Source organism: Cydia fagiglandana, chromosome 2 (assembly GCF_963556715.1).
Source record: "Cydia fagiglandana chromosome 2, ilCydFagi1.1, whole genome shotgun sequence".
Lineage (NCBI taxonomy): Eukaryota > Metazoa > Arthropoda > Insecta > Lepidoptera > Tortricidae > Cydia > Cydia fagiglandana.
The window spans coordinates 18,524,384-18,542,475 of NC_085933.1; the positions used below are offsets into that span (position 1 = coordinate 18,524,384).

General features: G+C 36.3%; 1 protein-coding gene across 4 annotated transcripts; it reads left to right on the forward strand.

The window, feature by feature from the left end:
- Positions 1-623: 623 nt before the first annotated feature.
- Positions 624-17,771, forward strand: LOC134677862 (glucose transporter type 1-like). 4 transcript variants are annotated; one of them, XR_010100119.1, is made up of 3 exons: positions 8,998-9,195; positions 13,096-16,100; positions 16,347-17,771. XR_010100119.1 is itself a non-coding variant. In XM_063536297.1 (2 exons), exon 2 carries the CDS (start codon positions 13,116-13,118, stop codon positions 14,502-14,504), a length of 1,389 nt encoding a protein of 462 aa, XP_063392367.1. In that variant the 5' UTR covers positions 624-786; positions 13,096-13,115; the 3' UTR covers positions 14,505-17,771. The 4 variants fall into 4 exon arrangements, 3 of the variants coding, with proteins under 3 accessions (XP_063392367.1, XP_063392378.1, XP_063392358.1); XM_063536297.1 differs by lacking the exon at positions 8,998-9,195 and adding an exon at positions 624-786 and having other exon boundaries at positions 13,096-17,771; XM_063536308.1 differs by having other exon boundaries at positions 8,996-9,122; positions 13,096-17,771.
- The last annotated feature ends 321 nt before the right edge of the window (positions 17,772-18,092 follow it).

The following is an 18,092-nucleotide window of genomic DNA, read 5'->3' on the forward strand; positions in this document are numbered from 1 at the left end:
TAATTTAGCTCTACATTAAGTTATTAGGTACTTAGCATTTTTACAGGGAGCTGTCTAATTTAAATGTACATTTAATACTTACTTTACTTTGATACAAACCCATAAAGACAATACGACATAATCGAGTTGTGCTATTTGCATCTTTTTCTTTAATATGTCAAACGAAAGTGACACAGCGACGAAAGGTAACGGAGGACGAAGTGTCGATAATCATTTATAGCAGGACTGCGTCGATGAACTCAGGCTATGGCGGGTAGAGGTACTTACCTCTACCCAATTCAAAGTAAGTAAAATAAAATAACTAAAAAAACAAAAAGTGAATCTATTTTTTAAAAACCATATCACACTATCGTGACCTTGGTGCGGTGCGGTAGTGTGTTATGGCTTTAAATTAAGTAAAAGTACGTTTACGGTACGTTTTCACTTCCTGTAATTCTTAAAATTGTGGCAAAAAAAAATATATCAAATTTATCTATATATTCAGAGCTGAAAGGCCTTTTTTACAATAAAGCGTTATTTACTAAAAATAGTGCAACTTGCTGCTACTTGATATTTCACATAAATTGATCGGATTGGCTTGATTTCATTCAGAAGTTAACCAATCAAGCTTGATCGTTGCGTTGCACGGCATGAGTATTGTGAACTTGTGAAGGGAAAGTGAATAATTTAACTTGCTTAATAATCTTGAATTAAAATTGTATACAACGCCGAATGGCTATTTGGAAGAAGTATTGTGATATTATGGTTTCGGAGTCACATCCCTGATACTGGCTGATTTTGTTTAAGGTATTGTACCTATTTAAATTACTGTGCTACGTGTAAAACAACATATTTACAAAGTGATTAGGTTTGGTTGATATTGGAATGAACATGTTGTTCAGGTTTTTGCTGTACCATAACCCAGTAATAAATTATTTAGTAAACCCATATAAATTTTCTGTTTGAATGAAATTCCTATTAGAATAATTATGCTTAACCATTATTAAACTTTTCTTTATGTAAGCACTACGAGGGTCGCACTGAAATATTCGGGAATGGGACACTTAGAAATAACATAATAGAAAGAGGCATATAATTTATAAAAATGTAACTCTTTATAAAACTTTTAAGGTATATTTCATTTGGTTGTCATTTGTATTTAAGAATTACTGGCAATTTGAAAATTGTATGTCGAACATTATTTGAATTTTTGGCAAAGTGATTTTTCCGATCAAATTTTTAAACGGTTTTCAATATGCCCTCAGCGAACAAATAAAAGTTACAATGGGCTTCTGTTATTTTTTTATGAACTAGAGTTCATCGTACGCTCGTTTGCGGTTAAAATTAAATATGAAAGTCACTTTCATTTTATCCCATAGATGATCTTAAAGAAGCATGTCATTCCAAAGCGACGTCAAAAATTAAAATCGCATTTGTGCTGTTAATTAAAAAGACTGCCAAAAAAGTTGCATATCGGCAGATTTCGACATTCCTAAATATTCATATGACAACAGTAAAAAAATATTATATATATATATATATGTAAAAAAAACTTCAATTCCGTTGGCTACTCCACGAATTTCATACAAAACCACTAAGGCTCCAAAATCGCCATACAAAAAGGACTTTGGGATTATGAGCCGTGTGCATTACAGAATGATTACTTTCAAAAGAAAATTTATATGCGTGGTCAGTTTGAGATTAAGTATGCATTAAAATAAAGATTGACTGTCTAGATGCGACAGTATTCTCTATTCCCGACATTTTCAGTGCAACCCTCGTACCTGGTCTACCTGTGGCACTGCCTTGAAAGATTACTACTCAACAGTTTTAGAGATTAGAATGATTATGGATCTTAAAATTTATTATATTCAATAATTTTGCTTTACAATTTGAAACACTTTTATTTTATATTTTATCATAAAACGATATTTATGGAGGCACCAGAAACTTTACCTTGTGTACAATTAAACTTAAAAGTTAATATTTTTAAATTCTGTTTCCTTTTAAATTTACCTATACCCACATATTATTTGGAATGTTTAAGGTAATATTAAAATTTAGGAGGGTAAAAAGTGCAATACAATATCAGAGTTCAATAATATGAAACATAAATAACTAATGAAATACTACCCATTTTACTGCTAATAATATGTAACATAATTACTTTGCCTACACAATTAACAAGTACAGTCACCACAATCAATATCAATAGTAACAGAAAAAATTAAGCGCAACAAATATATCTGTACAGAGTTTGCATTCCAAAGTCTAGTGAAACCTGTGAAGTTTAGTCTAATCTACAGAATTCACACCACCATTTCACAATATTGTTGTAGTAATTAACAATGCAATTTAGATAAGAAACTTGTGACATGTTAAGGAATTGTTATACCTACAGGGACAATTTTGGACCGTTAGCCATATAGTGCGAGGTGATTACTTGATTAGGTAGGTCATACTGAACAACTTTTCTGAACCAAGATTTCGAGGTTGGTCCCATAGAAAAAGTTGTTCACTATGGCCTGCCTAATCACCTCGCACAATATGGCTTACGGTCCAAAAATGACCCTGTGTTACTGTGTCTAGTTTCCATTATCAGGCTTTTCAAAAAAACTGTGTACTTTAAATTTTACAAATGGTTGACTACGCGCATGTGACATCCCTTGAATCCAGTACCCATAGCCTATATATTTATACCTAGTGGTTGGCCACTGTCTATAGTGAGCCACATGGCAGCTAATTATAAAAAAAATATGTAGATCTATACCTAATATATTTGGAATACATCCATTTACAAGTACTATGTACCTATACTATATATGCTATTTTAAAAACCGGCCCAGTTCGTGTCGGGCAACGCATAATGGAGGGTTCCGTACCTCATATGGTACAAAAGATCATATTATATTTTTAACGTGTATGTAAACAAGTAGGTATCAGGTAAGTTTCTGCATTTCAAGATTACTAACCGGTAAGTATATCTATAATAAAAGTTCATGTGAATAATATCGATAACAATATTTGGTAAACAACTGAGATATTATTGAAATTTTTGTTTGTGTTTTTTACTCTTCGTACACGATGCTATATGCGATAGTCGACAGTCGAGAAAACGACGCGACCGTGCGACATAGTTTCCTCGCGAATCGGTAGCATAAGACGATAGCGATGTTTCAGCTGAGTTCCATGAGCTGTGCTCACAGAATTTAACGTAAAAATAATGAAATTGTATCGCGGTAGACCCGTTCGTATAATTAAACGTACGAAACCCGACACTGAGCATGGCCCGACATACTCGTGGCCGGTGTTTTACTCGTAAAAATACCTACATAAATAATGTCTCGTGATCAAAGTAGTATGATCGCATTTTCTGACCGGAAAGTAGGTCGTCTATTGAAGCCATTGAAGGAATCTTATTTATTCATTGGAATTCCTTGACTTTCGCTCCGGAAGTGCCTTAGTCTTAGCCGCCAATAGGAATAAGACATTAGCTTTTCTATTAAGTTGACCAATAGGTCCTATGACCTATGTACAGATGACAGATTAATGACCGTGAGCATAATAAAAAAAACCGGGCAAGTGCGAGTCGGACTCGCGCACGAAGGGTTCCGTACCATAAAGCAAAAAAAAAACGGAAAAAAATGCAAAAAGAAAACGGTCACCCATCCAACTACTGACCACGCCCGACGTTGCTTAACTTTGGTCAAAAATCACGTTTGCTGTATGGGAGCCCCACTTAAATCTTTATTTTATTCTGTTTTTAGATTTGTTGTTATAGCGGCAACAGAAATACATCATCTGTGAAAATTTCAACTGTCTAGCTATCACGGTTCGTGAGATACAGCCTGGTGACAGACAGACGGACGGACGGACGGACGGACGGACGGACGGACGGACGGACGGACGGACGGACGGACGGACGGACGGACGGACGGACGGACGGACAGCGAAGTCTTAGTAATAGGGTCCCGTTTTACCCTTTGGGTACGGAACCCTAAAAATATAACGCGTGTAGCAATGTGGAAGCACGGCGCGAGTCTCGACAATATCTTCGATCTTATCTTCATTTTATTCATATGAATACATTTATAGTACAGTCATTATATCCAAAAAACCGACCCTACCCGTGAATAATTAGTTCTTGGATTTTTTTTTCGTAGGTCCCTCGGGGGAATCACTGGGAGTGTAAATTCAAAAAGTAGACAATCAGGGTCCGGTGTATATTCGAAAAACGGTTTTTCTTGAATAACTCGGTCATTTTTGATTTTACAGTAAAACCGTGAGGACAAAATTTTTAGAAAATTTGATTCTCTACAACTTTGTTTCCCTTCATTTATGCCGTAAAGCGTGGAACATAGAAGATAATGATAATATTTTGAATTTGTCGCGTTTTCAGGTTTAATTTCTAATATATCGATTTTGGGGGAAAGAAGGTGGGAACCAAAATTGTTCAGAATTTGATTCTCTACAAGTTTAGTCCTCTTCATTTATGTCGTAAAGTTGAAAATAAGCGAGATGTTGAAAATATTTTGAATTTGTCGCTTTTTTCAAATTTTATTTCCAAACTATCGATCCTAGAAGAAAAATTGTGAGGACCAAACTTGTAGAGAATCAAATTTTCTAAAACTTTTGTCCTCACGGTTTTACTGTAAAATCAAAAATTACCGAGTTATTCAAGAAAAACCGTTTTTCGAATATACACAGGACCCTGATTCAGTCTACTTTTTGAATTTACACTCCCAGTGATTCCCCCGAGGGACGTACGAAAAAAAAATCCAAGAACTGATTATTCACGGGATGGGTCGGTTTTTTTGGATATAATGACTGGACTAACTTGTAGAGAATCAAATTTCCTACAATTTTTGTCCTTACAGTTTTACTGTAAAATCAAAAATGGCCGAGTTATTGAAGAAAAACCGTTTTTTTGGAAAAAAAACATTTTTCGAATATACGCAGGAGCCTGATTCAGCCTACTTTTTGAATTTACACTCCCAGTGACCCCCCCGAGTGACCTACGAAAAAAAAATCCAAGAACTAATTATTCACGGGTCAAAATCTATAATGACTGTACTATTAAAATAAGCTTCATGCGTCGCAGAACCATTGCTAGGTTGCGTTGAGCCTTGAGCGAGGGCCTTGTGGGTTGTGAGCCTAGGCAGAAATCCGGGCCTGCTTAGCGTAGACCGCTGGCGCTGTATTGGGAACGTGCGAAGTCGGTGGCGCTGATCGCCACAAACACAGGTAATCTTATGGAATGTCCGAGATTAGTACTAGCGGCAGCCGCTTGAACTAATTTTACTCCATAAGGTTTAACGTAGAAATTCCGCCAAAATGAGGGCAGCACCAGTCGTGCACATATCGAGTACTTCCCTTCTCTCTTTTTCGGGGTTAACCAGGCGTCAGGCGTGGTAGAGGCGTTACATCAGCTTAGTTTGACCCGAGTAATAATCGTGGCAAGCGGCGATGTCAGACAGCCAAAGACATGAATGCAAGCTGCTCTAATATTGGCGTCACTATTTATCCCACTAAATAATTCGCGCAAATAAAAACAACCAAGTCGGCCTCACATCACATTTAATGTTTACATATACGCATACCTAAGTAGGTAATCGCCTTGATATAGCACCTATTCATGTTAAACAACAAAGTCTTAAAGTTATTTACGTTTATGTACGATAATTATTAATGCTATATAGTCCGCAAAAAATTGTACAGATAATTTCGTCGCAGAAACGACTAAGCTGATGTCACCTCAGCCTTGCCGGCTGGATTTGTCTTTATTGCTCACCAAGCGAATCACATCAGGAAAACCAGGAAAAGCGAGATCTTGATTGCGGATAGTTGTTACGGATCTGGAGGTTCCTCTGTTACTGGATTGATTTAGGCGATGCGCTGGTTAGGCTACAGGAATAACAGTTCTGGAAATAATGCTTATTTAGATTCGTTCCGTTCGCAGTGACCATGGTGACTTTTCCCGCAACAATTTAACAATATTTATGAAGTATTCTCTAATATTCGCAACACATTTAGCTGCTGTACCTATTCGTGCAAATGTGGCGGCCACTCTTTGCGATACCCAGGAAGGATATGCAACATAAAATAGGTTTTGGCAAATGCGGCCATGAAGGTACATATGACAGGTACAACTATATGATGTGAGTATGTAATTCAACGTTATGTTATAAATATTAAATCTAAAATATTTGTAATAAATTACTAACACTTTAATATTTATTCTACTGTATCTTGTCAAATAAATAAATCGATTTCTATTAAGAAGTTTTTGCGCAAAAATATCTATAATTGAAGAGTTCTTATTTTATTTTTATGTTATCAGTGAATATATTGGAACACTGTTCTTTTCAATACCACACCCCACACCAGACGTGGCTCACTCCGCGATTTCATCGCTTTGCTACAGGTAGCTCATGCGTTCGACCCCAATTTTGGGGTTTGCCATAAGCCGCGCGTGGCGCTGTCGCCACCTAGCGGCCATATCTGTGCTGATCGTGACAGACGCGTTTTGTTAGAGAGTGAGTCTTGTGTACCTAGCACTATTATTTATTCTGTGCCCACACCTAAAGCCGCGGGGTGCGAATGGAGACTCGCGTCACGCGCGCAATATCGCGGCGCCGCCACGCCACCCATCGCCTCGGAATGCAGGCGTCGTTCCCATCCCTTTCTTCACACAAACGAGTCGACAGCTCAGGATGACCACTGTATTTTCACCTTCCGTTTTCGAAGTCACGAGCTAAATTGATTCGCCGGAGAACTCGCTTGCGCATTCAATAGGAATGTCGGTCAACAATGAAAGAAGCCGCAATCGCTTTTCGTTGTCTCTGGCGCCCTCGATGACATTCGCGACGCCCACCATTATCATATTGTTTCCCTTAGTTCAAGTTTGTCTATAATAAGTAAAATACTGTTCAGTAAGGTTTCCTATAGCCAGAATTAATTGAGAATTAGACTAAAACACAACATAAATCTACCTAATTAAATAAAAAACTAATCATTACTATTTTTTTACATTAACTATTCTTTACAAATACAAATAATTTATTCTCATAAAAGTTGTATACATGTGCAGAAAAATATCTATCAGACTCCAAACTAGGCTGAGCCTGTATCTTGGAAGTCTGCGAGAGCGATTGTCAACTATATTCAAAGATATTAATACTAAATAATTCTTTAGTTAGTAATATCTTATCAGTTATCACCTCACGTAGTCATTCACGTAGTTTTATTACGGTTTGCGATTATCAGAGCCGTGCTTTTTCATCGGCTTGTGAATTAGTCTCGCTAACTTAAATAACGGCGTATTTTTAATTAAATCGTAAAAATATAAATACTTAAACATGTTGGTAAACCTACTTTTCCAACTTTAAAAAATCGCACAACTTTGACTAATATAATTTATACTTACTAAATATATTTAAAACTACAGCTTATCAAAACGCTACAGGCGCTTAAACTATTTTTCATTTGTAAGACCTGTGGTAAGACCATAGTTGTGGAGTATCTTTTCAAAAGGGCTTTTTTTGTATGGTAGAGAGATAATAATATCATAGAGAGATAATAAGTCCTTTGAAGAGACACTCCTCAGTTGCCCTCTTATTATAAGTATTACATTCGAGCTGTCCAAGAAGAGCCTTAACTAGCTGCTACGAATGCTCTATCTATTATTACCTACATTCAGTATCCTGGTTATTTATTACATGTCTGCCTTCAGTGTAATGTCATATACAAATCAAAGTACTTCCATTTTATGTCACTCTGTATGTTTTTAGATGTAACGAAAACTAATAAAGTTAGATGCTGTAGGTTGTATTTATGTATGTGTTTAATTATAGTATGTAGTACGTACTTGTCAAGTGTCATACTCATAAAGATATCAGAGTATAAAAATCTTCCTTACACAAGCTAATAGTATAGTACAAACAAACTTGTGGCAGTTTCTTCGTTTTTAGGGTTCCGTACCCAAAGGGTAAAACGGGACCCTATTACTAAGACTTCGCTGTCCGTCCGTCCGTCTGTCACCAGGCTGTATCTCACGAACCGTGATAGCTAGACAGTTGAAATTTTCACAGATGATGTATTTCTGTTGCCGCTATAACAACAAATACTAAAAACAGAATAAAATAAAGATTTAAATGGGGCTCCCATACAACAAACGTGATTTTTGACCAAAGTTAAGCAACGTCGGGAGTGGTCAGTACTTGGATGGGTGACCGTTTTTCCTTTTTGCTTTTTTTTTGTTTTTTTTTTGCATTATGGTACGGAACCCTTCGTGCGCGAGTCCGATTCGCACTTGCCCGGTTTTTTTTAAATGATATCGAATAGAATAAAGATTAAATTTAGGTAGGATAAACACCTAATTCAGGTATCCTCACCAACTGTTGGAAAAGATTTGGTCGCTACCACTAACGTACCTATGTAAGTGCAGCTCATTCGTTGCGTGATCGTAACCGCAGGGCAAGCAGCGCGATACAATACAGCTCATACACATAGGCTCAGCGTTGTGGCATCAGACATACAATTACATACATTACAATTGGTGTGTATGTAGTAGATATTAGGTAGTTATAAAACATCTAGATTTGTTTTGTTGACGTTTAGTAGGGACAAACGAAGGGCAAAGCAATTTGACCGCCATTGTATGTTCAGCAAAAAGTACCTTCTAATGGCTATAGAGAAATGTACTAATAGCGACACCGTGTAGGCTGTAGAGCACCATCGCCCACATTGTTAACTGTCCATCGGTAAACCTTATTACAAAAGGCATAAGGTACACCGATGGGCAGTTAAGAGTGTTGTTACTGTTTGTACAAGAAAGCAACTTTGTTAAAAAGTACATAAAATGGCGCGTAAACTCAAGTCGTGTACAATCTATGGGTAAATAAACAGGTGTTGTGTCCTCGGCTATATTATTCAGTTACACATAACAAGTCGCCACAGGCGGGCCAGTATACGTGTGACCCTTGTTTGGACATAAATAATACAGATAGCTGGGTCTAGTTTATACTATACGCTAGATCACAATTGTGACAGAATGTGTTGGGTCTTAAGTTGTTTGGTCGTGCGGGCGCGCGCGGCCAGTGCGTTCCGCTCGGCCGCCGACGCCGCACTTGACATTTTCCCTTATAAGTGATTGCAAATGGTTTTTCCCAAGCCCGTGGCGAACTAACCTGGATTTGTCTTTAAGAATTGGTTTCGGTGAGTGACAGTTGAAGGTTTATCGATATATTGAGCTATCGTTTTCATTTTACTGTGCTGGAGGGAGGCAACATACCTACCTACCTATACTAATTATTAATATTATAATATTTACGATAATTAAAGATTGTTTACACTTGTGATGCATATAAAAATCTATTTTGCAATCACTGTGATGTAGTCAAACAGCAAATTGGCCCCTGGTGTTGAGTCAATGCATAAAGTAATAAGTACCTAATTAATAATTATGATAGTTTATACTGTTTATATAGGTATAACCCTCTCATCAGCGCGGTCCGACGAGCGCAAATTAGGATAAGGTTTTATTTTTTTCAAGCAAATACCTACCCAGAAAATATTTTATACCGAATGATCACCTGAGCGATCATATAAGAAGCAGCAGAGTAATTTTATCAGAACCGACTTATTAGCGTATTACAAGTAGGTAGCTCTCGCACGTAAGCCGCAAACCAGTTAGGTTATGATCAAAACAACCTGCAGACATAAGCGTATGATTGGAGCAAGATTTGTACTTTAAGTTATTTGACACGTACCAAAATAGGATTACCGAAATTAGAGCACGAATCTGTATTAGGGTCATGTTAAATTTGTACACATAGGTATGCACTGAACTGAACTGAACACCTTGCCATACATATGAACTGAACTGTCCTAGGCCAACTGTGTATACTTCAAATCCGCACGTGCAAGGTAGGTAGGTAATAAACAACTAACTGTAACTGAATGCTCATATAATTGCTCTCTTCAAGCAAGATTACTTGTGGCCGGGACAAGGAAGAACAATTATACAGGGCGTCCCACGGCGATGCCACATGGAGGGAAAGTACCTTAAATATCATAGATAGCATATTTTTCTGAAAGAAGACTTCATTTTATTTTTAAAACTTAGTTAAATTGCATTCATACTTTTTTAATTTTTTTGAAAAAAAAATGTATGGAAAAAAATTATCGCGTCATTGGAGGAAAAGTACCTTAATTATTGTAAATGAACATCTTACTGAAAGAAGACATTATTTCGATTTAAAAAAACAAGTTGAATTGCATTTTAAATAATTTCATGGTTAAACCGGGAATCGAACCCGCTACACGAGAAAAAAAAATACCTTGTAGCTTTGTCATACCGATCGAAAGGCTTCAATGTGAGAATTATTTTTTTGGTACAAGGTATTTTTTTTCTCGTGTAGCGGGTTCGATTCCCGGTTTAACCATGAAATTATTTAAAATGCAATTCAACTTGTTTTTTTAAATCGAAATAATGTCTTCTTTCAGTAAGATGTTCATTTACAATAATTAAGGTACTTTTCCTCCAATGACGCGATAATTTTTTTCCATACATTTTTTTTTCAAAAAAAATTAAAAAAGTATGAATGCAACTTTACTAAGTTTTAAAAATAAAATGAAGTCTTCTTTCAGCAAAATATGCTATCTATGATATTTAAGGTACTTTCCCTCCATGTGGCATCGCCGTGGGACGCCCTGTATATACTCGTAGCTGTCCGGTCACGATCTAGGTTCGAATTTAATTCTTGATTAATAGATATTATTTTCAAAAAATAGGAACACCAACGTATCAACTTATATTTACTTGAAAGCAGAGTATTAGTTTGTCATTATTATTTTATGAAGTTAAAACATGTTTAAAAATTAAGCTTGAATATTATAAATTCGTTTTTATTTATGTATGAAATTAATACTCTAAGCTTGCTTATTTATCTATGACGCTAACTAGAGTACCGATTTTACAGTAGTTACCTAATAGTTTTATATTAAATACAGAAAACAGTTTAAAATTAAAACTAATGAATTGCCAGTGACCCGCTAGGCGGGATCTCTATTCGTAGGGGAAAGCGGTAAAAATCGTTACGGCTACAAACGCGTACGTACGTAGCTCACGCTGGCAGTACTCTGAATGCATTAAAATTATACGTTGTGTATTAACAAAAACAAGTAAAATAGCACACTTTCATCAACATTATCCATTATATAAATATGTAGGTATACCTATACTTAATTAATTGCGAATATCGCTTCGTCGTAAATTCTGTCTGACACGCCATAGGTATATTGTAATATCATTACGTCATCATCGACTTTCATTAACTTCATTAACATAATACAGCCTGTGTTAGAGATGTTTTTCAGCTTCATACGTAGGATACTTCATACAAATATTACCAAAGCCACGCAAACAAATTGTGAGACATACTACTTAGAATAACATTAAACAATTTTACGGTTTAGACTCACTTGTTTTTAGTCAACGTCGCGCACAAGCGAGTCTAAACCGAAAAATTATTCATACCAAAATGTGTTTGGTTGGGGTTGCAACAATTGTCTCGATGAGTGTTAGTTGCATGTGGAAAGAAAAGTACAGTTAGCGATAAAAGTTTGTACTAACAGTGAAATTTTTGCAAAAGCTTTTTCATTCATATTTGCAAAAGTGCTACGACATTTGCATAAAAATTTAATTAAGGTAGCGGGAAATTGGAATGGAAGAGTCAGGCTTTGACGGAGCTACTTGCATTTTTTCGGAAGTGTCAAAACAAATTGAGTGCTTCATTTTATATTTTTATATTAAGTGGCAAATAATACATTTCTACAAAATTTAATTTTCTAACATTAGCCAAACACCTAATTTTGGCTCCATTTTTCTATCTTTTTATTGGGCCCTTTGCTGTTATGAATAATATCTGTATATCTAATTGTATAATATTTTATACCTATAGGTAAAGAGTTTTACTTAAATAATATATAATAGTTACCTCTATTTTACAACAAAAAAAATAACCGCTTATATTACCAATCTTACTGGAAATATTACTTTGCTACATTATTAACAATTATTATAATCATAATCAAAGCGCTCAGGAAAAACACGTGAAAAATAAAAGGTAATTTTGTTAAATAATTTTAATTATTTAACAAAATTACCTTTTATTTTTTACCTTAAGGAATTCCTTGCCGGCGTCTATATTTCCGTGTTCTTATAACCCGGCAACCTTCAAATCAAGAGTGAACAGGCACCTTCTGGGCGAGCTCGCTCCATCGTAGGCCACGTCTACGCCTCGGCTAGTCTGTGGCCACGAGTAAGCCCATTCATAATAAAAAAAATAATAGGTTCAATTAGTCACTTAACTAACAAATGACTAACGATTTTTTTTATCCGCACCCATGAACAGTCTGTCAAAAACTTATAAATAATTCGTCATGTAATCATCTGCGAGGATATTACGCCTCTTTAATTGCGCTTCTTGCGATATTTGGATGTTTTGGTTCCGCTCCATACAATAAATAAAAAAACTCCACACTTTTCACGCCAAATTGTTATTGGTGGTTATCACCAAAAGATAGAAATACCTACTGGTTACGAGAATATTACCTACTACCTAGGAATCACTATAATCACAAACAATTGATTGCATAGGAAACACAACTCATATAGTTTTATGCAAATCACGGACCGCTAAAATAAAGAAGTATCTTTATAAACTAGGTTCGCTTTTTCACCTACACTTTAAACCGGCAATAAGTTATTGAATGGTTAGATAAAATAAGTATTTTTTTTTATCTCTTACTTATTAAAGGTACCGGTAATATACCTAGTGGTAATTATGAGATAATTAATTAGATCTGATAGCCGAAGATAAAATCGGTTAAACGACGTAAAATATTTATACGAATTCTGATCAATGGTTGATAAAAACGGAATTTTGTTCGAAAATTAGACAGCGCCAATGCGAATAAAGCTATAAAACATTTCTAGTTTATCTTTGCAACTCTGGTAGTCTCCGTCTAGGTCTAGATTAAAGTAGGGACAAATAATTCGCCGTTTGTATTGATATGAAACCAGTCTTAATTAGTTCTTTTACTTCTTTTCAGAGTGCTAAAAGCTGACAAAGATGTCTGGAGGAACAACAGGCCCACTGTTGTATTCGGTGGGCGCGGCCGTGCTGGGCATGCTTCAGTTCGGCTTCAACACGGGCGTCATCAACGCGCCGCGCGCCTTCATCGAGACCTTCATCAAAGAACAGCATCAGGTTGACGCCGAACGAAGCTCCTTTCTGTTCAGCGTCATTGTCTCCATCTTTGCCGTGGGAGGCATGATCGGTTGTCCGTTAGCTAGCTGGGTTGCGGAGAAGCACGGACGCAAAAATGCTTTACTCATAAATGCGGCATTCGGTGTCGTCGCGGCAGCTCTTATGGCCTTCAGCAAACTTGCGGGTTCAGTGGAAATGATCATAATTGGCAGATTCCTCATAGGAATCAACTGCGGCTTCGCCACTACTGCCTCGCCGACTTACGTGTCTGAAGTGGCTCCGTTGAGACTACGCGGCGCGTTTGGTACAGTTAATCAATTAGCAGTGGCTTTCGGCCTAATTTTCGCACAAATTCTAGGAATAGATGCTATATTAGGCAGTGATGAAGGTTGGCCGTGGCTTCTAGGGTTTGCCATAATTCCTTCCGGTCTGCAATGCATGATGTTGCCTTTCGCTCCCGAAACACCCCGGTTTCTTTTGCTCACGATCCGTGATGAGCAAAAAGCTAGGCTGGCGCTTGTTAAAATTAGAGGTAACCCTGAAATCGACAACGAGATCAACGACATGCACGCGGAAGATAGAGCCGAAAGACAAGAAGAGAAATTTACCATATGGGGCTTGGTCACAGACAAATCTTTGCGTACTCCGCTCATAATCGGTATAGTCATGCATTTATCACAGCAGTGGGGAGGTATCAACGCGGTTTTGTATTACTCTTCTACTATCTTCGAGGGCGCCGGTCTCGAGCCCAAGGACGCCCGCTTGGCTTCTATCGGCGTCGGCAGTATGTTATTCATAATGGCGCTGGTGTCTATTCCGCTGATGGACCGCCTGGGCCGACGCACGCTGCAGCTCGGCGGCCTAGCTGGCATGACCATGTTCTCAGTTCTCATGACGATAGCGTTCTTCACCTACGAGGGTAATAAAACAATGAGCGTATTCGCTGTTATCTTCACGCTGTTATACGTCGCGTTCTTCGGTGTGGGGCCGAGCTCGATCCCGTGGATGATCCTGTCGGAGCTGTTCGGGCAGTCCGCCCGCAGCGCCGCGGTCAGCATCGGTGCGCTCGTCAACTGGTTTGCCAATTTCATTGTGGGCATCACATTTATATCAATGAAAGATGCACTAGGACACTATGTATTTTTGCCTTATACGGTATTTCTAATATTGTTCTTTGTATTCACGTATTTTAAATTGCCTGAAACAAAGAACAGAACTATCGAGGAAGTAACTGCATTTTTCAAGAAGTAAATCTGAGTCGATACTAGTTTTATGACACATTCCTTAATATTGCCCAAAATATATTGTAAAAAGTCTAATTACACTAAAAATTGTGATAGCTCCTGAATAATTGTAAGCGAAACTTCTTTTTGTTATGGGTAGCTCTATGTATAGGCACATATTATGCTGTATTCGTTCTTGTCCTGACGGTCAGCGCGAATCTACTCGTAAAGGAATAACAATTAACCGATGTCAGCGTTTCACCGTTAAGTACGGACTAAGGCGAGCCGTATATTAAGGCAGTGGGTTAAGTACGGTTACAATATTCTGGCTATCGATTTTGCATATTTTAAGAAGACTGAACATCGCACTTATTATAATCATTTATAGATCTACCTACTTGATATTTGAAAATACTAAGTACTTACTCGGGTATATTGTTAGTCATTGTAAGGATCACATATTTATATATATTAGGTAATGTAAACTATTAGCTAGATGCAGTGACCCTATTTGAAATTAAGTAAATATTTACATATGTAAAACAATATTAATCTCATTTTAAACTTAGGTATAAGGTATAAGTGATAATACAAATGAAATTTTATTGTATATAATCTATGTTCATTTATGAAATGGATATGTTTGAATTATTTATTGTTAAATAATGCATCTCTTATAGCGAGGCAATTTTGGTCTGTTTAATAATACGTTAAGAGGACCAATCTTTTGTTGTTTATCTTGCCCGTTTACACATTTATTTTATTTGATATTAATGTTTCTGATGCCAGGGTTGTAGATTTTCTAATATTTTCTATTTTTATGAGTATTAATGTTTACGTAGGTATTTGTCACAAGAATCTTGTGACAAGATTCTACAGTGCCTTAACTTTTTGTTTTGTTGTGAACTTTTGAATACGTTTTACTTGTCTTTCCATCTGTATTTTAAATCGATCACCGTCCTAGAGTACTTTAGTGCCAATAACGAATTTAGAAAATAAGGGCTGACCACTTGATCTTCGATTAACTACTTGTTTATCAACCACTCGAGTCACTGCTCATCGCTATCGACGATAATTTTCTTCTTTCACCCAATATAGGATCGCTTTAACGGGGAGTGGGGAGTCTCTGATGATTTTAACATTTTCCCTATCCAATATGGAATGGTACCTACAGGTACCTATTTATTACAGTACCGTATTTAAGTACATACCTATTAATCCTATTATGTACGCTACGCAAACCTTGAAAGTTGTCTTGGGGAATGCATTTTGCTCTTATATATGAGGAAAGTGCTATTCTTATATTGTCAGTGAATTTTTTGCATTTACCTGGTAGAGAAGATAGGGATCGTGTTAATTATAAAAATAAGTTCCTCTTAGAGATCTTCTCAGAAATTTCTGGAATATTTAGACGCAAATTTTATTTTGTTAGTGGAAAGTTTTAATCTCCATTCAAAAATATAAGGAGTTTCTGAAGCTTTCGTTTGTTTAAATTTCGCAATTGTGTTGAAACTTCAGCGGCACATCAATATTCACACTCGATCAAACAAACAAACAACAAAGATATACTTTGTTAAAACTATTCAACGTCATTGTACACATAGTACCTAAAACATACAAATATGTAAACTGCAAAACGTAATTCAAGACCAAAAAATTAAGAAATGTTGCCACTTTTTTACTAGTGCGTCTTGTATTTATGTAAAAATAAGTAAATAAAAGCACTTTTTTAAATTGTGGGAGTTAAATTACGAATAAATAAATTATCTTAGAGTGATTATTTATCAAAAAGGAATTTACTATTTTACAAACAAATTATTGCAGTGGGAACATTGTCTTACTTTTTTTGGTCTTGAATTACGTTTTGCAGTTTAATCAAATTTGACTTGTTGCACATACGTATTGTAACTTAATTAGGTACCTTTTTATGAAAATGGTAGTTTTTAATATTTACTTACTTAGAATTTACTAAGCATGGGTGACATCAGAGATGCAATCAGAAATATCGATACAATTACATTTAGGTACTCCCATTTTAATGTGCTAAGAATGATTGAGTACACGAAAGAAAACAATCTTACGTATAAAAAATTGTTTTATTAATAATCATCATCATCATCTCAGCCATAAGACGTCCACTGCTGAACATAGGCCTCCCCCTTGGACCTCCATACGTGCCGGTTGGAAGCGACCCGCATCCAGCGTCTTCCGGCGACCTTAACAAGATCGTCTGTCCATCTTGTGGGTGGACGTCCTACGCTGCGCTTGCTAGTCCGTGGTCTCCACTCGAGCACTTTTCGACCCCATCGGCCATCTTCTCTGCGTGCAATGTGGCCTGCCCATTGCCACTTCAGCTTGCTAATCCGGTGGGCTATGTCGGTGACGGTATTAATAATACTTACAATAAAAACAGTACTTAGTTACAACATAGTTGACCTAACTTTTGATGCCTATCGTATGTTTAGATACGTGTCATGGGATAACATGACATATAGGTATTATGTACGTAAACGTACGTCTTGCTTGTATTGTTAATTCTGATCACGCCTCAGATATCAGCTTATATAGGTACCTATACCTATTAATTATGTAGATTCTACTGTTTCTTATTAGTTATTAGTTACAAAACCTATTGACTAATTGCACTAATTTTATGGTTTGTTCTCAATTTGTAATACAAAGTCTGTAAAGCCTCTTCTATTCCGGGCAGTTAACTTCTTTACCGCCACTATTTATTTCGTGTAACTCGTAATGTTATTAATCATTATTGAAATTAATGAAAATTTATTTTATATTGCTCACGTCACCATAAGCAATTAAGCAGTTAAAAAAGAGTTAAGGAACTCTGAGCCGGAAATTTTTAACTTAATTTTTAGAGGTAAATAAATTTCACAACATTTCTAACTTTCCAAAAAGTTGGAAAATTGAGAAAAAAATTACAAGAGATAAAATTCATCATTGGCCACAGCATCTTGACAGATGATTGTTGCAGCGACAGTTTATATTTTACTTCTTTATCCGCTCGGTATTTTACTACTTTGGATACTTTCCGACGGTAGATACATCTGTACATTTATTTATTTTTATTATATAATAGGATCGATTTAGTCCCAATCAAAGTTCAAGTGCAATCTCGGGTCTTTAGAATCAAATACAGATTAGTAATATACGCATTGTGAATCTAATCGAATCGAATGATAATTATTAATTAGAATAAGGAAAATTTCACAGATAGGTATTAAACATACCTTATATTGTAATTTTGTTGATATGAAATAATAATTTATTTACCGAATGACGAGTTTCATTTAATCCCCGTTGGTTGCCTTTTGCTGTTCGTTCTGTTAGGTACCCTCTTATATTATTTAATTTATTCATAAGTTTATGCGTTACGAGCCTTCAATTACTTAATATATATGTTGTATTTTTGTCCAGATGTAGTGCATTGTTGTCCATCGTATTTTCTCGGAAACGTTCGTAAGTATTTGTCATGCTACTACAGTCAACCTCAGTACTTTTCGTAGCGAGACTGCCTGAAATAGACAAGGGTGTATCAGTGCTGAATACTTAAATTGGAGCGGTCTCTAACGAGGAAGTACAAAAAAAATTGAAAATT